The sequence below is a fragment of the Echiichthys vipera genome (genome assembly GCF_963691815.1).
Source record: "Echiichthys vipera genome assembly, chromosome: 18".
NCBI lineage: Eukaryota > Metazoa > Chordata > Actinopteri > Perciformes > Trachinidae > Echiichthys > Echiichthys vipera.
In genome coordinates, this window is record NC_139843.1 from 4,194,260 (window position 1) to 4,221,498 (window position 27,239).

General features: G+C 43.0%; 2 protein-coding genes across 2 annotated transcripts in view; both read left to right on the plus strand.

Moving 5' to 3' along the window:
* The first annotated feature begins 3,226 nt into the window (after positions 1 to 3,226).
* pdk2a (pyruvate dehydrogenase kinase 2a) lies at positions 3,227 to 13,767 on the plus strand. Its single transcript, XM_083933105.1, has 11 exons — positions 3,227 to 3,455; positions 4,383 to 4,524; positions 5,490 to 5,561; positions 6,166 to 6,350; positions 7,153 to 7,242; positions 7,350 to 7,427; positions 7,863 to 7,939; positions 8,656 to 8,754; positions 10,757 to 10,867; positions 11,260 to 11,373; positions 12,547 to 13,767. The coding sequence occupies exons 1-11, from the start codon at positions 3,338 to 3,340 to the stop codon at positions 12,688 to 12,690; spliced, it is 1,230 nt and encodes a 409-aa protein (XP_083789231.1). The 5' UTR covers positions 3,227 to 3,337; the 3' UTR covers positions 12,691 to 13,767.
* A 7,303-nt stretch (positions 13,768 to 21,070) lies between these two features.
* myo1d (myosin 1D) overlaps positions 21,071 to 27,239 on the plus strand; it is a 108,998-nt gene continuing 102,829 nt past the window's right edge. The window contains exon 1 of the mRNA XM_083932761.1: positions 21,071 to 21,517. Coding sequence (XP_083788887.1) covers positions 21,423 to 21,517 — 95 coding nt within the window. The 5' untranslated portion in view covers positions 21,071 to 21,422. The remainder of the gene's footprint in view (positions 21,518 to 27,239) is intronic.

Below are 27,239 nucleotides of genomic sequence, written 5' to 3' on the forward strand. Positions count from 1 at the left end.
CTTTTCTAAAGCCGACTGTTAGCTGCAGGAACGTGTCATCAGTGAGAATAGAGTATGATTGAAACTTTATTCAGGGGGAAACCTTTTGTTATGATCAAGTTGCACCCTGTGAAGTGAAGTGAATCCAGGCCAACAGCTTCTGGAGGGAGTGGAAATTTCCACAGGAGTTGTTGTTGTCCAGTCGCACACTCTTCCACCGACATGGGGACTGACAGAATGCCCAAACAGTGACGCCTGATATGCTCAGCTGTTTGTTGAAAGTGAGGCTACGGGAGCTGACTGCTGGCAGGAATGTAGGCTGATGGAGAGCGGAAAAGTACTGGGGGACGGCCAACAGCTACCCCCCACTTCACTCCCACCCTGACCCTGACAAGTTAAACACCCCCCACTCCACTGGATGTGTCTCCAGGGCCAGTTTTTAAAAAGGGAAGCGTGCAGCTTCAGGCTATCACAGAATAAAGTGGAACTTATAGACTAAAAAGAGTTTTAATCTGTCATAGATGCATAAAAAAGTATGTGCTGCTACTCTTTATTGACGACCAATACGTCTCAATTAAAGCTGGTGTGCAGCAAAATGCAGCATAATGCTCCATGAACCGGCCCTTGGGACAGTTATTTGGGGGTGTGCATGTACTGATCACTGACTTTTTCTCTCCCAATACCAAACCCTGTGCTTCCTTTTTACCCCAACTTAAAATCTGCGCACTTCACTGCTGACATTAGATTTTTATACAGATACTGATGCTGAAAGTGTATTTAATGCCGATCAGCCGGCTTCATTCTCCGTTCATACGTATAACTAATGATTCATAAGTGATTTATAACTGTAGGACATCATTTGATTTGGTATAAGAGCGATGAAAGCCACCCAGGGAAGGAGGAGGGTCAGTTCAGTGGATGCACTTTCCCCTGAGGGGGTCGGTGCTCGTGTCCCAGAAGAACTAAGACGAACCACGACCTTTCCTCTCATTTTAACCAGGTTCTCTTGGTGCCTTAACTTAACCGTCAAATGCCAGACTTAAAAAAAACCCAGACAGATCCTACTTTTCACACGAGTGTTGAGTAAACCGCAGTGAGAAGAGGGCTCTCTGTAAATAAGAAATGCCCTGTTCTTTCTGCAGCAGGGAGCTCCTTCAGTCGACCGACACATTTTGTCCTCCCGTCCTCTCTTTCAGAGGCCACATCTGCCCCGAAGGACGACACATTTAGAGTCGGATTTCAAAGTCTTGCAGCGACACGTTCTGTTGCAAACTTGGAGACTATGCTGCATAAAAGCTGATGCTGATCTTTTTGCAGCTCAAAATACCTTGAGCCGAACGATTAAGAGCACAGGTGTGCAGCTGATGACGCACCACAAGCACCAAGAACTGACATTTGAAAACGATATGACTAATGCTCGTTACAGTTGTTGTTGTTGTTGTTGTTGTTGCCTGCACATGCAAAGTATTAGAGGTGTAAATGAATGTTTTGATTGCAGGGGCAGGACAGGATGGCTTTATAAGGACAATCCCAACTGTACTGACACAGCCGCCGCCGCCGCCGCTTATGTAATAGGAGATTTGACCAGGACACTGTGTTCCCTGACAAAGGCATTTCTATTCAAAACCATGGGTGGCGAGCTTCCAGTGAATCATTCACAGAGGGTGAACTTGTGCCATCAGAGGAGCGGAGGAAGTAAACACAGAGCAGAGGGCATCTGACTGTTATTGGCATCCCGACGAGGATGGAAACTGCATCAACTCCTCAGCTATGAATAGTGAATAGTCACTTTCTGAAACCGCGTATTCAAAACTCTTCTTGGCACAGATACTTTCCTCGAGTTGACTGATGGATCCACGAAAACTCTCAGGAGACTCGCTGCAGACGACATATCCCAACCTTAACCATCCCAGGTCAATGCTACGACCTCCCCCCCACGTAAGAAAGCCCATCCTGCTCTGATTGATCAGCGTCTCTGGGTCTTCCACATCTGCACTCTCTGTCATTGCAGCCGGGGAACGACTGTAACGGCACTGTGGCAGCACTTTCTACCTGAATATAAAGTATAGCTGTAGAGTCGGCCTCAAGCATCCGCGGCCCGTTTCAAGACCTAACTCACTTTTATTCCATATTTCAAACGAATAACTTTTCTAACATGACCGTGTCGTAATCTCATCTCATCTTCAACCGCTTATCCTATGCACAACAATTTAAGTGAAGTGGTTGATGGCAATGAAACTCTGAGAACTCAGTCTGCCTCCAAAAAGTTACATGTCTCCATGAGAAGCAAGATCTATTCCCAAAGTTAAAAGCCCGACTTTACCTTGAGTTTAGAAACTAAACTTGAAATAAGCTATACCTGAAAGTTAGACGTTCATCAACATGGACACTCAGGTACTCATTCAATTCAAGATTCAAGATTCAAGATGCTTTATTTATCCCGAGGGAAATTATTTGAATGAGACGAGACTAGCTCTGTGTCTGTACCCGAGCAAGTTAAAACAGCCCCAGAACACATCATGACCTGTGTCTTTTCGTACAGCACAAGTGTACAAAACCCAGGGCATTCTCAGTCTTTCCCATTTTTCTACCCCAGCCTGGGACCCCTGGTCCTTCAGCCAACCCTTCCACAGACCCCTTCAGCAAAGGACAGCCCAGTTGACAGAAACCTCTACTGATGCACAACCTTGGACACATCATTGTTTCCTGGGATCTCTGGGTGTTTCGGGTCTTACAACAGACACCCTCCTCCAGGTGTCCCATGACAGTACCAAGAACATGACAGTTAATGGTATAGAAAGCAGGAAATAGAAACAAAAATAATAAAAATAATCGAAAAATAAAGAATTAATAATAATAATGATAATAATAACAATAATATTAATAATAATTAAATAAATAAAAACAGATAAAGCTAACTAAATGACACTAAGTAACTTAACAAGTTAAATAAACATACATGCCCATAAATAAACATCAAATAATGATGTTGTAATGATTAATGTAGGTGGTTGTTTACAGACTGATCAGTTAATCTCCTTTTTTATATAAGCAGACCAATCAGAACCCTCTATGGAGGAGATCCCGCCCAGACATCACTAACCCCGCCCCTCCGCGCTTCCAATTGGCCGTCTGGAACGTCAATAAAAAATCCCAGCCTTCCTATTGGCTGGAGCTCGCAACTTCCCTGTGACGCTTCTGTTGTGTTTGTTAACAGGTCCCGGTCAGTTAGGGGGACAAGGGGAGTAGTAGCGACGGTGTGTGGGCCACTCAGCAACCAGGACCAGGACCAGGACCAGGGCCAGGATTAGACCCAGGACCAGGAGCGATAATAACAATAATAATAATAATAATAATAATGAAGTTCGTTCGGTTCATAATGAAAAACGCCGCTTTGGCCAGCGTCCCCAAACACATCGAGCATTTCTCCAAATTCTCCCCGTCGCCCCTCTCCATGAAGCAGTTCCTCGACTTCGGTGAGTATCGATCCGCTGACAACGTGTGCAAAGAGACCGCAGCTCCCCAGACCCGAGCCGGAACAGTCCACATCCAATGCATATGTGTGCAAACGCATCTGCTCTGTGTGTTTATGCCTGCAGCAGCAGCAGCAATGATATAGTGCTCACAGTGCAGAGGATTGCATCAGATCTGGAGGCTCTGGCTGCACTGACACTCTGCTAACTGTTCTTATTATTACCAATCAATGATATTTACATAAAGACAGTCGAGCTATCATGCAACATGTGCAGAGGAATTTAGCATAACACACATTTATCTGCAAGAAATGTCATTATTTATGTGTTGTTTATTAATATTTTATAAGGACAGGAGCTAATGGTTATTTTTTTTATTGTTTATTAAGTGTTTATTATTGTTGTTATTACTTATTATTATTTAATATAAGTTGTTATTGTTGTTTATTATTGTAGCATGCTTGTTTTTGCATATTTCTTATTTCTAGTTTACTTTATTTTATTACAATGTGTATAATTTTACTTGTTTATTATTTTCAATATTTATATATATATATTTATATTTATATTCTACCATGGGAGTAACTGTAAAGCCGCCCAATTTATCTATTATTTTTTTATTAATTGTTTGGTCGGAAATATAATATCTCAGTGGCAGAAATTCCCTTTTTTAAGTGCCCCAATATTGATAAAGCATGCCTACAACTAAGGATCACTTTCACTATTCATTCATTTCCTGATTTTTATTCTACAGTCTATAAAAACTCAGCAAATTGTGAAAAATGTGTGAAAAAATCAGTCAAAATATATTTAATTTAGCGTAGAGGATTCCAAAATGATTCAAAACACTGAATCATGTCATCTCCTGCTAATCGTGGCATGAATGACTTAGTTCAGCTCTAATTCCTGTGTCCTCCTGTGTCGATCCAGGGTCCATCAACGCCTGTGAGAAGACGTCGTTTGTCTTCCTGAGGCAGGAGCTCCCTGTGAGGCTCTCGAACATCATGAAAGAAATCAACCTGTTGCCCGACAAGCTGCTCACGACCCCGTCGGTGCAGACGGTGCAGAGCTGGTGAGTCAGACCGGGACACTGTTGTGATCTGAGTGTTACGTAACTGACTCAACTGTGGCTGTGAAATGATCCCAGAACAAAAGAACCCAAGGAGTGTCTCTTTGAGCCTCCGTGGTGGATAAGGGACGCCATGTTTCACCCCCTGACTCGTCAGAGTTTACGGTCACAGCTGGTTGTTTATGTTCATGCTGTAGGAAGTCTCTGTGCAGGAGGAGGGGGGGGTGGAGGGGGGGGGGGGGGCTCTCGGCTCTGAACTTTACCCTAGTTTCTCCTCGAGCGTCACGTGACCTTGTTTTCAGGAGCTGCCTTTCATTCCTTGTGAGGACTGAGGAGTGACCTACAGCCAAAACACTTTCCCTGATTCAGGTCTTGTCCAAATCCACTTTGGTCCGGTGCTCCAGAACAAAGACCACGGCATAATAAAAGATATTTAATCTCATGTAGACACAGTAACTCAAGAGCAGAGAGAGAAGAAGCTGTGCGTCATAAAGGCTGCCGGTTGTTTTTATTTTGTATTTATTTATTTATTTATTTTAAATGTCTTTATTGACAGTTGCATACTGTTTCGGAGCTTTTAAGTGAAAAAGAAAAACAAAAAAACCCCGACATGAGTCCCACTTTCCATCCCGTATTTATTTATTTTGTAGATATATTTATACATATATATATTTGTATATATATTTGTTTTTGTTTTATTTTTCTATTTATTCTTTTATTTGCGTATTTATTTATTAATTTTCTATTTATTTATTTTTGTATTTATTTATTTATATAAAATGCAACAAACAAAAGGACAACATCAGTAAATCCAATACTGTGTGTGTGTGTGTGTGTGTGTGTGTGTGTGTGTGTGTGTGTGTGTGTGTGTGTGTGTGTGTGTGTGTGTGTGTGTGTGTGTGTGTGTGTGTGTGTGTGTGTGTGTGTGTGTGTGTGTGTGTGTGTGTGTGTGTGTGTGTGTGTGACAGGTACATTCAGAGTTTAATGGAGATCCTCGACTTCCTTGACAAGAATCCTGATGACTACAAAGTCCTGGGAGAGTAAGTTCCTAATTCCCCTTTTAAAAATCTCACATTTGTTCCTGAACGCGTCGGAGAGGGAGTTTAAAGAGACACACGCTCACTTGTGTAAAAGTCAGGGTTCGTGCGGATGCTTGAAACCTTGAATGAATTTTAATGTTGTGTTTTTTCAAGGTTGGAAAAGTGCTTGAATTTTGGATAAAGTGCTTGAAAATGCTTAAAACTGTGTCTACATTTCATTCACAACAGAGCTGTAGGGTAGAAATATAATTTAATTTCTTATCCCTTTGGTATTACCAAACATTTTTTGTTTATAGCATAATACCATCTCTTTGAACTTTAACTCTTTTTGTTTTTAATGAAACAAAAAATGTATACAATCATAGAAGTATGTAATTTATCACAGCTGTAAGATGCTGGAAAAGCTTGAAAATGGACCTTGAAAGAGCTTGAACTTGACCATGTAAAGTCGCACAAACCCTGTAAAATGAAGCCTGAAGTTGCACAGAACGCCATAAAGATGCTTATTTCCCTCACGTGTTCTTCTCCAGCCACTCTGCCTTTTGAATATATGATACAACAGGATTATAACAGCTGGATATCGTCATGTCCCTCCTCCCCGCAGGTTTGTTGACGCCTTAGTTACCATCAGAAACAGGCACAACGATGTCGTGCCGACTATGGCCCAGGGTATCATAGAATACAAAGAGGCCTTTCCCCAGGACCCGGTAACCAACCAGAACATCCAGTACTTTCTGGACCGCTTCTACATGAGCCGCATCTCTATCCGCATGCTCATCAACCAGCACAGTGAGTAGCGTTCAGTCCACATTCATCAAATTCACGCACTCCATAGCACTATTTTACAAGGAGCCGCCATGTTTGAAGAGACTGGCGTGAGCACGGTTTCCATGGTTTCCAGGTTAGCGTACCCTGTTTGGTGACACTGCAAAAAATGTTAATGTGCAGTTTTAACAACCTGTTACCGGGTAACCTGTTACAACCCGGTTTCTCAAGCTCCATGTAAACACCGTACCCTGGTTAACAGACGTAGAGAGCTCCTTCAGTAACCGGAGCATTCGTGCACGTAAACACGTTAACCGGGGTCAGATCAGGTCACGCATCAGCACATGCTCCCTAGGTTATAACTGCCTCCCCCACTCTGCTGCAGTGGTTTTTGACCCAGAATGGATCAGGAAGCAACGGCACCAAAAACAACAACAACAACACAAGCTTTACCTTTAAACCCACTGAGAATTTCGCCATGGCAACCAACGTCACTACCAAGAAGACCTGTTTCTGTCTTTGACAAAAGGTCAACCAGGGGGGGGAAAGCCGAGGTCGAGTTACTCCGTCATTCTTCCCATTCTTCCTCGCTCCTGTGTACAAGAAGAACTGGAATAACCCGGTTATTCACTTAACCGCGGTCACTGCTGAGCATGTAGACGCACAGACTATGTGCATCTAGCGTTGAGTCAAGGTCGCGTTGGCTTTCGCACCAAAACTCATATCATATTGGCCAGATTTCAAGTGATTCCCAGCCTTAATTTGCACTGAATTAGATGTGTTGAATGTCCACTAACGAGAGATAACACACGTTTGTCCCCTGCAGCTCTTATTTTTGACGGCACGCTCAACCCCGTCCACCCAAACACCATCGGGAGCATCGACCCTCACTGTGAAGTCGGAGACGTAGTCCAGGGTGAATATGAATTATTATACTGTTTGCTTTTTCATGTGTTTACAAATATAATGTATTTGTTTGTGTTGTAATCATAATTTATTATCTGTTTTTTTGGGGGTGGTCAGATGCCTTCCACAGCGCCAAGATGCTGTGTGAGCAGTACTACCTCCGCTCCCCTGATCTGATACTTCAGGAGATGTGCAGTAAGTTTACATTCATTTAATCTGGCAGCTTGAGCTTGAACCCAGTTTTCCTCTGAATGCCGACACCCAAAAGGACAAAGGTCTTGGTTTGTTCAAGAGATTTCAATTAGGATCAAATGGAGCCAAGTCGTCTGTATGTGTGTGTGTGTGTGTGTGTGCACAGTATGTGTTTGTATGTAGATTACCGTTCAGCCAGGGGGACCTGAGAGGCCTCTAATTATAGCATCCAAGCTCAAGTGAAAGGCTGAATAAACCCGCCTGACTGCATCTGGCAATATTGACACAGGGTCCATCCTCTCAAAGCGTAAACACCAGGAGCTCAGCAGAATAATTGCCACAGATGGATACGGAAGCATCCACAAGTGTCGAGGATAATGCATTTTAAATGAATCCTAATGAAAAAACACTTTGTCTCTGTTTGTTTTCTTCGTGCAGGCCAGAAGAAGAACCTTCCCATGAGCATCGTGTACGTGCCCTCTCACCTTTACCACATGCTGTTTGAGCTCTTTAAGGTGAGACACGTTCTGCAGAAGGGTTCCCAATGCATCCTGGGAAAAACCTGAAAATACCCGGATTAAGGAGGGTCTCTGTTGAAATGCCCCTAATTTGCATAAGTTGCTTGATCGGCCGTTTCTTGGTCCTGTTGCAGAGGGTTATCATTATAACTTGGTTATACTTATTAAGTGAAACGTGCCATAATTCGTAAGCATGTTTATAAAGATAAGTTATAAGCCATAACTGCTCGTCTTTTAAATCAAAAAGTCCTGGAAAATGATCTTTGGAAGCCAGTTCATTCATTCATCTTCAGCCTCTTGTCTCTGTCGGGGTCGTGGGGGGCTGGAGCCGATCCCAGCTGACATCGGGCGTGAGGCGGGGTCCACCCTGGACAGGACGCCAGTCTATCGCAGGACACATAGAGACGAACAGAGACAGACAACCATTCACACCTACGGGTGATTTAGAGTCATCAATGAACCGAACACCTGCACGTCTTTGGACTGTGAGAGGAAACCGGAGAACCCGGAGAAAACCCACGCAGACACGGGGACAACATGCAAACTCCACACAGAAGGGCCCCAGCCATGAGGCAACAGTGCTAACCACTACACCACCGTGTAGCCCATGGAAATCTAGTGCAGTTCTGAATTATAGACATTGAATGATATTACACATGAAAAGTACATTTAAAACTTCCTTTTTTTTTAAATGAGCCTTCTTTTTCTTGCAGAATGCCATGAGGGCAACGATTGAGACCCACGACAACAGCAACAACCTTCCACCCATTCGAGTCATGGTGTCTCTGGGCGACGAGGACCTGTCAATCAAGGTGGGTCGGATGTCGCAGCTTCTTATGAAACGGAGAAACTAGTACATTGCAAAGCAGAGGATTCATTTCTCCCCAGAGTCATGTTTGGATGCTTACTAACAGCAGGTGGATCAGAGATCTTAAAAGGGTCTGTCGGTGTTTTCTTAGTTTTTAATCTCTCTGTGAACCAGTTAACAAGTTTAATGAAGCCTGCGAAGATGAAACACTCGCCAAGTTAATCTTTTACACTTGTCATTATCGCACAAGTTCAGATCAGATCAGCGCTAAACAACTTTAATTAAAGAGCCCCATTGAACACAAACCGCGGATCCGCCTTTGCTTTCAAAGCTGGGAATAACCACCTTGTCATCTCCACCCAAAACCCCTTTAATTCTGTTATGTAACGACTTAAACCCTCAATTAATCACAGCGCCTACCAGACAGCACAGCTACTAAGCTCTGATAAGATTAACTACATCACAAACCTTGTCTTAATACTCGTGTTGTTGTGACTCATACAGACCGCACAATAAGAACTGCAACTGCAAAAGGTAAATTTAGGACTTAAAGCTGCACGGAACGATGCGAAAAGAGATGAAGGCAGTTTTAAATATGCTTCAGCGCGTTGATTTTGTTTTACCGCCGACAGCTGTTTCGCTTCACTCTCTGTGTCATTTCCAGTGGCAGTCTGAAGAGAAAAGACCTGCTCAGCACCGAACAGCACACACACGCACACACAAACACACACACTCACTCACTCACTCACTCACTCACTCACTCACTCACTCACTCACACACACACACACACACACACACACACGCTGTGGTCGACATCCTTCCCTATCATAGAAGTAGTGCACTATATATATCTGTGGTTAATTTCATTCACTAAACAGTCCACTATAAAATACCCACAATGCACGAGTAATTTGAGCGTGCATAGGATGCACACTACATTGTACTGCTGTATACCACAATGCAATGCAGTCGTGTTTTACCGGAGGAGGAGAAGAAGAAGAAGAAGAGGTGCTAACAGTAGCCAGGTAGCTGAGCGCTAACTGCAGTTACCGACAACCGTGACTCACGAGCCGACTACTGTTACTACGGTTACTGTTACTGTTACTACTGTTACTGTTACTGTTACTACGGTTACTACTGTTACTGTTACTGTTACTACTGTTACTGTTACTGTTACTGTTACTACTGTTACTGTTACTGTTACGCTTGTGAAATAAATGAACCGTGGGCTTTTACAGCCACACCTCCATCGCTAACAAAACTACACTTTAACAACATCGAACGTTCAACAATTGATTTTGGATTAAACATTAAAATGAACTTCAACATCAGTGCGACCTTTGTGCGTCCTCCTGAGAGCAGGTTTGTGTCATAAACAGACTGTAAATGAGTTCACAGCTCCGTTTGTTTACATGGTGCTGGACGCTTCCTTCACACATTTATCCGTCACATCTACTGATGCAACGATTCGTTAGAAACTTCCAGTGTAGTGTCTGAAATCTCCCTATCATTCCCTATGAAGTGCACTATTTAATAAACATTATATAGGGAATAGTGAATGAGTGACCAACAGACTTACTGGTGAATTATTAATCATACTCATATTACTTTATATATATTATATTTTATATATTATATGTTATTAATTAGATTGTATACGATTTATTATAATAGTTAGATTCACAAATTGTACATATAGTCGATAAATTATATAGATTATAACAATTACTGAAGCTACAGCTGAAGATAGAGCTAAAAGAAACCTTTAAGAATGAAATGATTTAAAAATAATTTTCAGTGCAGCTTGTTTTGTTTGCACTAATGTGACACTAGATTTCACTCAGTGGCCTCTTTGTTTTCTCCTCTCGTGGAGTAAACAAAGAGAAGGCCACTGAGCTTCTGTGTGGAGGCCGTGTGTTCAGGACAGGCGGGTACTTCTGTCTGTGCTCAGCACCGTTCAAGGACCTCCTGTAATTGTTTCTCCTTTTACCCGTGTCGGCTGCAGGTGAGCGACAAGGGCGGCGGTGTCCCCTTTCGAAGGATCGAGAACCTTTTCAGCTACATGTACTCCACTGCTCCTGCGCCGCAGATAGGAGAGAGGACACGGCCTCCACTGGTGAGTAGAGAGGGAGGCGGTGTTTTTTTTTAATTAACTCTATTCCACTCCTACATATTTGTATGTATTTATTTTTTAGAACACCGTCAAATACACCATATGCCATTTGGTGTCATTCCTATGCAGCCAACAAGCTTCAAAATGCTGATATAGCCTTTTACTTAGATCCTCTTTCCATCTCTGCATCAGTTTCCTTTTTATCTACAATCCAGAAAGTAAACTTGACAACAGAAGGGTTTGTTCCTTGGAAGAGCTGCTGCAGTGTGATGGAGAACAAAGCCTTCTTAAACATTTGATCCTCTCTCTCTCTCTCTCTCTCTCTCTCTCTCTCTCTCTCTCTCTCTCTCTCTCTCTCTCTCTCTCTCTCTCTCTCTCTCTCTCTCTCTCTGCAGGCTGGCTTCGGCTATGGTCTGCCCATCTCTCGTCTCTACGCCAAGTACTTCCAGGGGGACCTGCAGCTCTACTCCATGGAGGGCCACGGCACAGACGCTGTCATCTACTTGAAGGTGAGCCAGACGGGGCTGATCATGCATGAAAACTGTAACAAGACAAGCCAAGAGTTTGGAAAGTCTGCAGCACAGAGAAAAGGCCTAGTGGCAAGCTTTTTGTATTTTAACCGGAAACAAACTCGGCAGACCTGTGGACCATAGGCGGATTACTGAACGGGTCTAATGAGCACAGGCCTGGGGACGATAATGTCAGGTGTCCTGGCTCATAAAACACACAAAATGATCATAAAGAGATGCTAAATGACCACAAGTATACACAAGACCACCAAAAATGACCACAAAAAGACAAAAAATTAGTGGTGGCTGGAGAGGTCCGCCGCCTGGGCACTGCTGAGGTGCCCTTGAGGCAGCCCTCTTGCTCTGACATCTCTCCATTTGATGCATGTATATAGGACCTGTTTGTGCACATGTGCATACTTGACCTGTGTATGTTTTTTGAAAAAAGAGTGAAAAGTAAATTTCTCCTCGCGGTACTAATAAAAGCATGCTTTTTAAAAAGAAACGACCAGGAAGGGATGCTAAAGAACTGATAATAGACCCAAAACGACCACACAGAGACAAAAAAATATGACCAAGACACAAAAAATGATTAAAAATAGATGTAAAATGACCACAGAGAGAAACAAAACGATAACATAGAAATGTAAAATGGCTAAAAGTCGACTCTTTGAATCTGGGTGTCTTGGTCTTTGGAGTGAGGGGGGGGGGGGGCTCTTAGGGCGGACTCTCACTGTCCTTCCGCATCGCGCCCTGGGCTTTAGGGTCCTTGTCCCCCCCTCCAGGCCCGTTTGTACTCACACTACCTGGGCCTCGGAGAATGCTTCTTGCTGCCTAAACGTCATCACGCCGTAACACGTCACACGCATTGATGACGTCATGGCGATGCGTCGCTTTGTTTCTAAATCTTTCCGTAGACCTCTGAGTTTTTGTGCGTCTTGTCGACTGTTTTTGAATCTTTTCATCGACCAAATCTGCAGTAAACACTCCACCTCCGCATCACACCAACGTGAACCTTTCACCGCCATTGTTTTAAATGCGTGCAAACGCCCTCTACAAAAGCCCACCTCTCTCAGACGGGCCGTGGACGGCCAGCTGGTCGTAGCTATGCGCGGAGTGGTTGCACTCACACATAGTCCTTGTATTGACATCTCGTCCTCTTGACCCCCGCAGGCGCTGTCCACGGACTCCATCGAGAGGCTGCCTGTGTACAACAAAACCGCTCTGAAGAACTACAAAGTGAGCCAAGAGGCGGACGACTGGTGCATACCCAGTAAAGAGCCCCTGGATCTGAGCGTCTACAAGGTTCCCAAGTGAAACGGTCCCCCCGGGTGCTTCGAGCCTACGTACCCATGAAGCCTTCAGAATTCCTGTCTTCATATTCCCATGTCATACGGAGAGCATCGTCTCCGGACCGAACCAGACGAGAGTACCCTCTTTCTTTCTTTTTCACCTGGTTTCAGCCGTAGCATGTTCACGTTGCTTTTCAGGCCCTGTTCGGGTTCTTCATAGGAAAATAGAACAACTAACAGAGGAGACTCCGACGCTTTCGGAGGTGCGGCTCCGGTGTCTCCGCGCAGGTTGGAACTGAGGCATGTTTGTTATTGTTGTGGTGTTGCGTATGAAAAGTTTAAGACACCACAACACGCCGTAAAGGTGAAGCTCTGGAGTCGAACAGGCAGGAGAACCTGTTGTTGAACAGTCGGAGGAGAACCACACCCAAGCCTTACGGAGCGTCTGCACCCACAGGCTTTCATTTCATTGAACACTTGAAAGTACCTAGAACCTTGTTCCCTTCTTAAGTACTGTAATACTGTAGAGTCTGCAGATCTGAACAAACGTTATGGCTTTTTTTGGGGGGGGGAGTTGAGCGCTCGTCGTGCTCTCTGCATGAGCTTTTTGATATTTCAGCCTTTTTTTCCTTAAAAGGTTTAATCACAGTATTCGCGTTGACTGATAAAGGTACAGTGTTTATCTTCACGTCAGTCTGATGGACCAGGCCGAATGTAACCCCCTCTCTTCTGTGCATTAATTACTAAACGAAATAAGACGACAGCGTCTTTACGGGCCAGTCACAGGAGAATTTCTCATGTTTTCGTGTGGACTTTGATGCTTCTTTAGCTCAGTAGAGGCTAGTGCATGTCATGTTTGAGCTCTCAGTGAAGCGACGCCAGTCTCCGATTGTTCGTTACACTGTGCCATACTAGGAGAATATAGATGCCCCCGGTGCATACGTGTTGACACTGCACAGTTTTCTTTTGTATTACATTTGTCTTGAATCATACAGTAAGTTAAAGGTTATTTTTATAGCTCCACGTTTTTGCGACTGAAATGATTGTACATAGTGTGAATACAACCCAAATAGTGATAATAAAGATGGACTTAAGTACAAAATGCTTCTCTCGTGTTATTGCATCAATAACTTAGTAATTATCTAACTGACACCACCATCGTCCCCTCGCTCGCAAACAAGACCCCGAGGTGCTTGAACTCCTTCACTCTGGGGTGAGGACTCATCCCGTTACCTTGAGATCAGAAGTGGATTGTCTTGTTTTCTCCAGATAAGTAACTCGCTGTGAGAAAACAAAAGATCGTCGCCTATTATTATTCATGTTTTACAGAGATCAGAAGTGATATAAAAGGAAAAAATCTTGTTCTCATGGTGTAAAGTTAAAAATATTACATATTATGTTCCTATTATTCTTATTTTTTACATTGTTGCTGTAATAAGGAAATTTCCCCTTTGTGGGACTAATAAAGGAATACCTTAAGTTAATTGGTAGATATAGCCATTGGTTTTCCATATAACAATAACACAATACTCTAATATATAATGCATATTATAGTATAGTTGTGTGTATCATATAATTATGATTATAGTAATAGGAAATAAATTGGGAGTTATTTGGGGATTATTTGCAGAAGTTCTTGTGAAACGATTATTATCTTGGCATCTACAGAATATTGTGCTATTTGTTTTATGTTGTTTTAATTTCATTCATTACAGTGAAATAGATTTAAAGGTATATTATATCAAGTATAGAGAGAGAGAGAGATGAGAGAGAGAGGGGGAGAGAGAGAGCGAGAGAGCGAGAGAGAGAGAGAGACAGAGAGAGACAGACGGACAGACAGACAGACAGACAGACAGACAGACAGACAGACAGACAGACAGACAGACAGAGAGAGAGAGAGAGAGAGAGAGAGAGAGAGAGAGAGCGAGAGTCCCTGTGAGGCTGTTTTGGTCTTTCCTGCAGCTGTTGGGGACAAAAAGTTTTTACTTCACTGACTCTTCTGACTCTGTTATGATGATGATGATGATGATGATGATCCGGATCAGCACCTCCCCCCTGCAGCCCTCCCAGATCCAGATCCAGACCCTCAGGCGCAGACAAACCTCCCCACAGAAAGATTTACGTCTGTAGAGGTTTCCACCGCGCTGGTGTTCCTCCAAAGAGTGACGCGGTGGATCACACTCCTAAAAGCTGAGAGCCAAGTGAGAAAGAGGTCATCACCCGGGGGGGGGGGGGACGGGTCCTCGTGGTCTGGTGGTCGGTTGACGTCATGTGAGACGCATGCAGCTGAAAGTTGAGAGCTTCTAATAATAGCAAATACGCTTCTGTTTGTGTGTTTCAGGAAAAGGGAGAGCCTGAACGAGGTCAGTGTGTTAGTAATGGAAGTGGTGAACAGGAGCACGTTAACTTTTGATCTTCTTTATATGTTGTGTATCTTATTTGCTGTTTATACTGGTCAATTTAACAGTTAAAAATAAGCCTTTTGGCTGAACACTGGCACATTTACAGTGATATGGATTAATGTGCATTGTCCCTGGGAATAAATACATAAAATAGAGAAGCAATGGTTAAATATCCTAAATAATGAAAGGGTCCAATAGTGTAGTTTCATTACTTGCACACTCACACCTACACAAACACTAGCTGTCACTACAGAGACATGGCCGGGCAGTGAGACCTGAGGTACAGAGGAGGCTAGAGGAAGCTACCTTTGGGGGGCCAACCACACCAGGAGAGATCACAGTCCAAGGTCGCAGGGAGCACCTTCACCGTTATCTCTTAAATCCAGCGCTTCCTCTTTCACTTTGACGACTGCATTCTGTATTATGTGTAAGTAGTTTTGACTAATAGGCACACTGCTATGTTAAATCTGGGGATGCCCTTCTGTGTGTGTTTTTAGAGCAGCAGTCAAGTGAGGCTCGTTTTACAGTCAGTCTCATGTTTATAGGGGCAGCAGCAGCTGATCTAAGTACAGCCTCTGAACCGGGATGTTTACCTCCAGGTCGCCGCAGCTACGCCCAGGAGTGGAAAGAATCCGACAGTGTTCCCTTCTCCTTGTCTCATGCGAGCAAAAAAGGGCCGATAAACTCCCCATAGCAACAGGATCAACTGCTACAGTGACGGGAACACCGTGTCTCATGTGTTAGTGTGCTTACATCTCATGCATAATATCATCTACAGTCATACATATTTTATCTCATACATTTCCTCTACATTTAACTTATGTGATTTGATTTGACCTGTATTCTTACATCTACCTCATGTAAGAGTTTGTTTACTGTTTATTGTTTTTTTTTTATATATTTTATGACTCCTAGAGGGCACTTTAGCACATGTTTTGGCTCCTAGAGGACACTTAAGCACATGTTTAGACTTCTAGAGGACACTTAAGCACATGTTTTGGCTCCTAGAGGACACTTTAGCAAACGTTTAGGCTTCTAGAGGACACTTAAGCACATGTTTTGGCTCCTAGAGGACACTCTAGCACACGTTTTGGCTCCTAGAGGACACTTTAGCACACGTTTAGGCTTCTAGAGGACACTTAAGCACATGTTTTGGCTCCTAGAGGACACTCTAGCACACGTTTTGGCTCCTAGAGGACACTTTAGCACACGTTTTGGCTCCTAGAGGACACTTAAGCACATGTTTTGGCTCCTAGAGGACACTTTAGCACATGTTTTGGCTCCTGGATGGCACTCTAGCACATGTTTTGGCTGCCATGAGAGCACTTTAGCACACGGATTGTCTCTTAGAGGGCACTTCAGCACACGTTTTGGCTCCTAGAGGGAACTTTAGCACACGTTTTGGCTCCTAGAGGTCACTTTAGCACATGTTTTGGCTCCTAGAGGGCACTTTAGCACACGTTTTGGCTCCTAGAGGGAACTTTAGCACACGTTTTGGCTCCTAGAGGTCACTTTAGCACATGTTTTGGCTCCTAGAGGTCACTTTAGCACACGTATTGTCTCTTAGAGGGCACTTTAGCACATGTTTTGTCTTTAAAAGGGGAACTTTAGCACACATTTTTTAACAATTGGACATTCTCTATCTATCTATCTATCCATCTGATTTGATTTTCTGTGAATATTATTTGCCCTGCATTCTTACATCACAAGAGTTTGTTTACTGTTTTTTTTTTTATATACTTTCTGTATTTATTTAGCTAAGAGTTTATTCATTATCTCCCTTTGTGTTTTTCTAAGCTGCTGGAAATTCAATTTCCTTGCGGGAGTTCATCCCAAAGGGATCAATAAAGAGAAAGTCTAAGTCTATTTTCAACATAAGCTGGAAATATGTTTAGGCTACAAAGAAAACTGGAACAAAAGAGCCGTTTGAGTCACACAGCGTTGCATGGTCCAGTGTTTCCCTTGTGGAACAGATTATGAGTATAGCTCAGTTAATAAAACATAAATGAATATGTTAGTGTACAGATGTAATGCCTAAACCATGGCATTGTGGCAATGGCACACGCACACACACACACACACACACACACACACACACACAGAATTGTTTATCTTTGAAAGTGGTTTTCTTGTGGGCGGAGCCTAAATCAGTTCTGCTTTCATCATCAAAGGCTTGGCATGTGATGTCATAGTTCTTGATGATGATGTCACAGGCTTCTCAGACATGCCCTCACAGCTGTGAGCAATTTAAGTTTTAATTCAAGCTGTAATTTGAAGTCAAACAGACAAATACCCACAACACAGGACAACAACAATGGCACAAGAGCCTCAAAAATACGTCAACAAACACCTGGAGGACTGGAAGAGGCTCGTGGAGTCCAGGGTCCTCCAGATAGTCTCTCTAGAGGAAGAGTTGCAAAGTGCCACGTTAAACGGGGAATTTAAAGGAGTCCAAATAGTCTCTCTGCAGAATGAAGTACAGGATCTCAAGGAGAAGCTGGACTGTGCCAAAGCAGAGATAGCCTCTCTGCAGAGAGACGTTCTCAAGAAGAAGCTTGAATCTGTGGAAGAAGAAATCGACTACCTCAAAGAAGAATTGGAGATTTCTGACTTGGTAGAGGAGTGTCTAAAAGCCAAAATAGAATATCAACAGAAAGAGCTGCAACACAAGTCAGAGCTACTGGAACATTTAGGCGAACACCAAGACGTAGATCTAGACGATGTTCACGAAGCTCTTCGCAAAGATCTACACAAACAGAAGAAGACATCCATGATGTATACCGGCTGTAAAGTGGTTGGGTGTCTGTTAGCAGTGGGCTTAGGGGTTTGGGCGGCTCGGAAAATGTTTTAGAGGCAGTCCAGGTCATGGGACGAGGACGACAGCAAAGTGACTGTCTGTGAATGTCTGAGCGCCGTGATGCATCTTCTGGAGACACGGTGGCTCGGTACAGGGAGTGTCTGAGCGCCCTGATGCATCTTCTGGAGACACGGTGGCTCGGTAGAGGGAGTGTCTGAACGCCGTGATGCGTCTTCTGGAGACACGGTGGCTCGGTACAGGGAGTGTCTGAACGCCGTGATGCATCTTCTGGAGACACGGTGGCTCGGTACAGGGAGTGTCTGAGCGCCGTGATGCATCTTCTGGAGACACGGTGGCTCGGTACAGGGAGTGTATGAGCGCCGTGATGCGTCTTCTGGAGACACGGTGGCTCGGTACAGGGAGTGTCTGAGCGCCGTGTCCGTGTGGGTTTCCTCCGAGTGCTTCGGTTTCCTCCCACAAGACAATATTTGGATACATTTGGAAACTATCAATTGTTCGCAAAAGAATACATAAAATAAATGATTATTATTTTTTTGTTCCAGATTTTTTTATTGAACTTTGCAGACAATCAAACAAGAACAAGTATAACAGCTGTACCTTTGTCTCGTCTCGTCTGCCTTAACATGAAAAACAGCAACAAAAACAATAAATCCCACTGTCCCTTATGTCAGACATGGTCACAGCAACTAACTAAGTTATTAAATAACATAAATAGATAAGTAAGGTACAATGAAACCAACTAGAGTAAAAACTAGAGCTAATAATGAAATCAATTATGATAAAAACTAAAACTAAACTTAAAAACAACAACTTTTTTGCTCGATTGAGCTGAAAAATGTATTGCAATGCCAATACTTATAGGGCACTTTAGCACCTGTTTTGGCTCCTAGAGGGCACTTTAGCACACGTTTTGGCTGCTAGAGGGCACTTTAGCACCTGTTTTGGCTCCTAGGGGGCACTTTAACACACGTTTTGGCACCTAGAGGGCACTTTAGCGCACATTTTGGCTCTTAGAGGGCACTTTAACACACATTTTGGCACCTAGAGGGCACTTTAGCACACGTTTTGTCTCCTAGAGGGCACTTTAGCACACGTTTTGGCACTAAAGGGCACTTTAGCACACATTTTGGCTCTTAGAGGGCACTTTAGCACACGTTTTGGCTTCTAGAGGACACTTTAGCACACATTTTGGCACCTAGAGGGCACTTTAGCATACATTGGGGCACATAGAGGGAACTTTAACACACGCTTTGGCTTCTAGAGGACACTTTAACACACATTTTGGCTCCTACAGGGCACTTTAGACCATGTTTTGGCTCTTAGGGGTCACTTTAGCACACATTTTTTAACAATTGGACATTATCTATATGTCTGTCTATCTGTCTAATTATCTGTTTATCCATCTATCTCTCTATCTATCTATCTATCTATCTTTCTATCTATCTATCTATCTATCTATCTATCTATCTATCTATCTATCTATCTATCTATCTATCTATCTATCTATCTATCTATCTATCTATCTATCTATCTATCTATCTATCTATCTATCTATCTATCTATCTATCTATCTATCTATCCATCCATCCATCCATCTGTCTAGCCATCCATCCGTCTGTCTGTCTGCTGCACTTGCCTGTACTTTACAGCAGGTGGCGCACTAACACCAGTGTAAGCCTGGTGGTTGTCCGGTGTCAGTGTGTTCTTGGGGTTCAGCTTCTTGCACAGGAGCTTTTTAAAGCAGGAAGCCTCGTTCAGAGTCAACACGAGCAGAGATCACAACATCGACCACACACCTGAGAGCTCAACCGATGATAGGTCAGAGTCAGAGCAGTCCTTCCCTTTCATTCAGTCATATCTCCACTGAGGAACTTCTGATGAGCTGTAATTTTCCTTTTATGGTAACAGAGGGCATCATAAGAGTCAGGCCCAAAACATACAGAAAAAAACAGAACTGAGTGTTTTACAACCTAGAGGTGGCCCCGTCATCCCAGAAATATGTATCTGGATCAGGGGTATGGAGGACTAAACGTGACTTAAGTCTCAATAAATAAATACATCCATGAATAAATGTATGAATAAAGGAATAAATGCTTTCATTTTTAACCTTTATTTCTACATTTTTATTCACCTATATTTATTTATTCTTGTATTTATGAATTTCTGTATCCATATGTTTATGGTAAGAGTTTTATTCATGGATTGATTTATTAATTTATGTATTTATTTATCTGTACATGTATTTATGCATGCATTTATCGATCTATTTATTTTAGTTGTATGCATTTATTTATATTTACATTTATTTATGTATTTATTTATTTATCCATACATTTATTCATGCATTCTTTCATTCCTTTCTGTATTTATTCATACATTTATGAATGCATTTATTCATCTGTACATTTATGTATGCATGTATTTATATTTACATTTATTTATGCATTTATTTCTTTATTTCTGTGTCCATATTTCAATGTTGTAAGAGGTCCCATTTATTCATGCATTAATTTATTAATTCTGTATTTATTCAAACATTTATTTATACATGTATTTATTCATGTAGTGATGCATGTATTTATCTTTACTTTTAGTCAAGCATTTATTGATTTATTTTCTGTATTTTTGCATCCATTTGTTTATTACCTTATTTATTCATACATCTATGTATGCATTTATTTATCTGTACATTAATTTAACCATGCATTTATTTATTTATTTATCTATGTATTGATGCATTTATTTATGTATTGATGCATCCATTTGTTTATTTCTGTATTTATTCATTCACCTATGTATGCATTTATTTATCTGTACATTTATTTAAACATGCATTTATTTATTTATGTATTGATGCATTCCTTTATTTATTTATTCCTACACCTATGTATGCATTTATTTATCTGTACATTTATTCAAACATGCATTTATTTATCTTAACACGTATCCATTTATGTATTGGTGCATTTATCTGTTTATTCCTGTATTCATTCATGCATTTATTTATTTTTGTTCTTATGTATTAAAGTCATGTTTCGTCCTCCATACCGTGGAGCTGCGGTCTGCAGAAGTATGTGACCGGTCTGACCAACACCTCTCCGCAGGGCGGGCTTGGGGGCGGGGTCAGGGAGAGGCGGCCTCGCCCTGATTGGTGGACGGTCGGTGCGGACGACAGGAGAGAAAAGTCCAGGAAAACGCACGGAGCTGGCGCGCGATCTAACGGGAGGGTCGGAGGGCTTTTTGCGCGAGGAGGAAACTTTGCGTTGCCATGAGGATATTTCTGGATATTTTCTATTTCTGACAGAAAAGCAGGACTTAAGGAAAGACCCGCATCATTAACGCCCACTGTTTAAACCTGGAGGGTGTTTCTTTGGACAGCTTTCGCCCAAACATGAGTGAAATTAGAGTTTGACGGGTGGAAATGGGCATCGAGCTCTGAGGGAGAGGCTCGCCGACGGGCACCTTGGGTCGGCAACTTCAAAGAGCAAGTTAACACATTCACCCGCGAGCGTCAGGGAAGAGAAACAGAGTCGCAGCATGGCAGAGCACGAGAGCCTGGAGTATGGCAAAGCAGATTTTGTGCTTTTGGACAACGTGTCTATGGAGGAGTTCATGGCCAACCTCAAACTCAGGTGAGCAGCAGCAGCGGCAGCAGCAGCAGCGGCGCAGAGGTCATTTACCTTTAGTGACAGACCCTCTGACGAAGCGCGGGAGAGAAACAATGTATATATCAGCACCATTTGACTTGGAAATGTGTCTATTTGTCACTTTTAGCCCTTCAACAGGTGCTACACTGGGCTTATTCAGCGTGTTTTCTGTTGTATTGTTCGGCATTACTGTAAAATACAGAAATACAGGCTATGAATGAGCAGAACTTGCCAAACAGCCCAGCACGTATGTAGTACAACTCGTCCCTGCACCTGCAGCGATACTGTATCAGTCATTCGTGCTGCTGGAGTGATGCCACTGCATTCACTTGATGCCTTCTTTCGATCAAACCGGTAATTCCCTTTGGAAAAAATGCTGAGACTCCACCCAAGACACACACACACACACACACACACACACACACACACACACACACACACACACACACACACATACATATATACACACACACATATACACATATACACACACACACATATACACACACACACTCACACGCACATACACACACATATACACACACACGCACACTAACACTCACACACACTCACACATATATATACACGCACATACACACACATATACACAAAGAGTCACACTAACACTCACACACATACACACAGACACACATATACACACACACTCACACTAACACTCACAAACACGCATACACACACACATATATATACACATACAACACACTCACACTAACACACACACTCACACTAACACACACACATACACACACTAACACTCACACACACACACTCACACTGACACTCACACACACACACACTCACATATATACAGACACACACACACACACACACACACACACACACACACACACACACACACACACACACACACACACACTGACTGTACTCTGATTCTCATGCTGTCAGTGTCAGGCAGGCTTTTGTGAATGAAGAGAGCAGTTGTAGGTTAACAGTGTTGTAACTTAACACAGTTTTGAACCACTCCTTTTCCTCACACCTGAAATAAAAAGGGCAAAGTGATCCCTGATGTGTCTGATGTGTCAGCTGAGAGAGCTTTTAGTGCTCAGTCAGCAGGACGCGGTGGTTGTAGACAGTATCGGTGCAAGAACATGTCAAAAAGGACATCACCAGCACAGGAAAGTGCATTAAAATAAGAGAAAGTTTGGTATTTGACAGAAGGTGACTGGACAGTAGCTCCGCTGATAACACTGGAACGAGTTATGGTGTAATATATAAGATTCAGATTATTTTATTGTCCATTAGGTTTGCATAAAATGGAAATGTGTCTTTGGCACTGGTGTAAATGGTAAATGGACTTGTACTTATATAGCGCCTTTCTAGTCTTCTGACTACTCAAGGTGCTTTCACAGTGTTTGTCACATTCACCCAATCACACAGACATTCACACTGATGGCAGTGGACATCTACAGACCATCTAATCTGACCATTCACACCACATGTACACACCAATGCGCAGCACAGGGAGCAATTAGGGGTTCAGTGTCTTGCCCAAGGACACATCGACATGCGGACCGAGGGGATCGAACTGCCGAGCTCTCGAACGGAGGACGACCCACTCTACCTCTTGTCCAAACCAGAGAACTGAGTACCAAACTGACTTGACTAGACATGACAGCCATCATGTCTGCACCCCAGAAACCCACAATATTAGGATTTTCAGACGACCCCCTTAAATTCAATTCAGTTCAATTCAGTTTTATTTATAGTGCCAAATCCTAACAAAAGTTATCTCAGGACACTTTACAGAGTAGGTAAAGACCACACTCTATGACTTATGTATGATTTACATAGACCCAACTATTCCCCCGTAGAAATTCCCCACACTGGCCTGGGAAATGTGGCCCGGGAAAAGGGAAGTTTGGGGTCCCCTGCTAAAGCTGCTGCCCCCGCGACCCGACCCTGGATATGCCGTTGAAGATGAGATGAGATGAGATGTTGGCCATAGTCTATTCAGCGATATTTAAGGTTTTATTCACGCTTTGAATAGTAGAACATTAATCAAGACTTGCCTGCATGGACATTTTGAGAAGTTTAATAATATTGTGTAATATGTTTGTGTATGAGAAGTTCTTCAGAGCAGTTGACAGACCTTTGTAATTCATGAAGTCTGGAAGTCCAAAGATGCCAAACTTGATGTTAACATCTTCTGGAACGGGGGAATTTTCTGCTTTACCATGTCTTACAATTGTTTTCTTTTAAGAACAATCAATTTAATCGATACGTCAGCGGATGAATCGATGATTTGCACCCTCAAACTTCAAAGTAAACATCTGTTTAACTGGATGAATGTGAAGCTGAACACGTCTCCAAGGAGAGAGTGACAGGTGTACCAGTGTGCATATTTCATAGAGTACGAAGTGGTTCTGCTGAACGGTGGTTTCGTAGCCATACCTCTTAAATTAGATAAGTTGCGGTGGCGTGTGCAGAAGCTCTGGCAGCCAGGCAAGAAGGTCTGACAGCACCCAGACAGAACCGGGCCTCAGTCTCCTGAACTCTCTCCCGTGTTCTGCCTGTTTGTTTTCCCTGCAGCCAGACCGCTCGCTCCACAGATGGCGTGTGCAGATTGTTATTTGTAGAGGGTGTGACCAGTCAGGAGTGCTTCCTTTTTTACTCCTCTTCCCGTAGTCTGAGGGTGTGTTTGCCCATAGGCGGGAGTGGACCACTTGAGGGAGAGGTCAAGAGGGCATGAGGCGTTTAACGGTCTTCATTCATCATGGTACAGTTAGTCGTACGGCTGGAGTACGTCAGTGCATCTCTCCTGGGTGGGTTTCAAGCTGCACGTGGGAACTGGGCCTCACAGTTAAATGCCTGACGTGATGAAAAATATGGAGGTCTAAATATGACTTAAGTCTCCATAAAAGAATAAATACAGGAATAAATCAATAAATGGGAACTCATTTACATATGGCAATTCATAAATAAATAAATATAGGTTAACAAAAACGTAGAAATGAATGTGAAGCATTTATTTCTTTACACATATATTGAATTATGTATTATTTGATTTATTTATACATTTATCCATGCATTTATTCATTTATCTATTCCTGTATTCTTTTATTAATTGAGACTTAAGTCACGTCTAGTCCTCCAAAGAAAAAAAACTACCGCACACCCAAAGCTCGTACTGTATCTAGACCCACTTAACAACAACAATGTCTTTAAAAAACAGAATTTACAAGTACTGTACTCGATGACCAGATAACGGCTTGGTCATTGAAAAGCAGTATTTTTCCTTAAAGTGGGTCAAAAGCCGAGCTTTAGTGCGCAGCCAGCCGCCGTTTAATGACTCTCCCGTCGCCTGAGTTTGAATAGCAAGCAGCCGAGTTACACTGCTGTGATGTGCAGGGGATTTCTACTCGGGCCATTAAGTGGTTGCTACGTTGAGTAGTCCCCCCCGAGTGGCTGCATGTGAGGCGTGATTTGGAAAAGATTGCTCGTTTCCCCCCTCAGTGTAGCCAGACATGGTTGTTCAAGTTGACATTTACTTTGTTTGACTTTGAGGTTGAACTGCGCGGCCTGTTCCAGGAGAGCCTCCCAGTCTCTAAATAGAGCCACGCAGATGCCCAGTCTCTCTTCGTAGAGATGTCTGGTAGGATAAAAGTTCAAGCCAAATTCCTGTAGGGTCTTGGGAATTTGCCTGAATCGACCAGGAGAACAAGATAAGTCGTTCTGAAACTGTGTGGCTCAGTGTGTTTATGTGGAATCATCACCTTGTTAAGAATGAGTCATGGTGGAAAAATGCAGCATGTTACAGACTGAGGGAATTATAGTATAAGACTACATGTTTTTGAACAGTGATTGCTCCCTGACTCTCTCTAGATTGATTTCTAATTGACGCCCACAGGGATGCCACATGTCAGGGGTAACTACAGAGGAGTTTCCCTCCAATAACAGGGATTTGTTTTTTTTTGCCACGAGGGCTTTAGTCTAGATCAGTGGTGTCAAACTCAAATTCACAGTGGGCCAAATTTAAAAACTGGGACAAGTTGCAGCCGAACTCAATATTTCCTAAAAAAAACAACATAAAAGACTGCAAATGTGCATGTTTTCCCTTCTCTCCAGATGTGTAATGTTGAACCTTTCCAGTGCAGGTCCTTGTTCTTGTCGTGGTGTTTCGTCTTATCTCTGCAGACGAGACAAACGGCTCTTTACCTTCAGACACAGATCATCTGCCTCCCACCGCTGCTGAAAGCTCCTTTCCTCCATCTTTCTTTGGGTCGTTTTTGGGGAGGGGTGGATTAAGTTTGTCTGCAGAGACTGGTAGCATGGATGCTCATGATTGTTAACAGAAAAGTAGACGTGTATGTGCTTTATACTCGCGGGCCAGCTCTCATAGAACCTTGATATGATCTTGCGGGCCAAATATAATTACACTGCGGGCCAGATTTGACCCATGGACCTGAGTTTGACACCCCTGCTCTAGATCCTCTGGTGCTATCTGCCTGAGTTGTCTGGCAGCATGTCTCAATAAAGATCTAAAGTTGACCACTTCTGGTCTGATGGTCGATGTACTCTGCCTGAACCAAATCCTCATTGGTCGGACAGTTGCAGGTGTTACTTTCATTAGTGTGTGTGTGTGTGTGTGTGTGTGTGTGTGCGCACTAAAGGGCTCTTTCCCAGGGAGCGTTCAGTTGCTATGACAAGGAATATCTGCAGAAGTAAAAAAAGCACAAGGTAGAGAACTTTTGCTGGTGTTGTTCTGGAGGAAGGGAGGGCTGGAGCATGACAGAAGAGAGGAGGGTGAACCCGCCGGGCTACGTCAGTGGATGCTCTGCCCGAACACCTGAGTGTGATTCAACACATTTCTTCGGGCTTTGAATCGGGTCAGGTTTGTGTGAATTTCAGTGTTGTTATGTCTTGAATTTCTGTCTTCTTTGAATTATTTAATCAAGCTCTTGTTGGATGTCCATTTTTTCTACTCTGTGACCAGAAAAAAAGAAGAAACATGCAGCGCTCAGAGCAGAATAAAAAAGCTTAGCGTCTCTTCACGCTACTGGTGTTTGCAGCACATTTTAATAAATTCATGGTTCTCCAGTTTCAAAGAATTCAAAAAGTACACTGGCCTCAGCAAAACAAAAAGGAAATATGCAGAAACAAAGCTTTAAATCTTGTGTTTACCTGAGATATGTTCATAAGGTTCATGGAAAAGAGTCATTCAACATGTTTCAAGCACTAAAAATCATCTAAATAAATATTTAGTCTACCAAAACAAGAGTTTAGTCGACTAATCAACTACGAGGCTTGCAGCTCTGGAGCGACGGCCTTCTTCATGCTGTAGCTTTGGTGGTCCTGTGAGGCCCAGTGTGTGTGTGTGCCAGGCAGTTTTTACTGCAGCGAAATGTCTTTATAAGGCAACGTTGTTTTGTCTGTCCCTTGGAATTCAGGAAAAAAACATTCCTGCCCAACTGCCATGTGTTTCCCAAATAATCGTGGAGGGATTTCTTCAGGAACGGGCTGCACTCCACAGCGTCTGTGTCTGTCTTTGTGCAGATGAAGGAAAATCGCCTGAGCTTCACAGGAGTGGATGTGTGTTTGTAGCACATGATGGGTGGTGCTTATATATCCCATAACACAACAGCATGACAGCTCAAATATGTGCACTATTTAGAAAGTCAGCTTCACACACACACACACACACACACACACACACACACACACACAC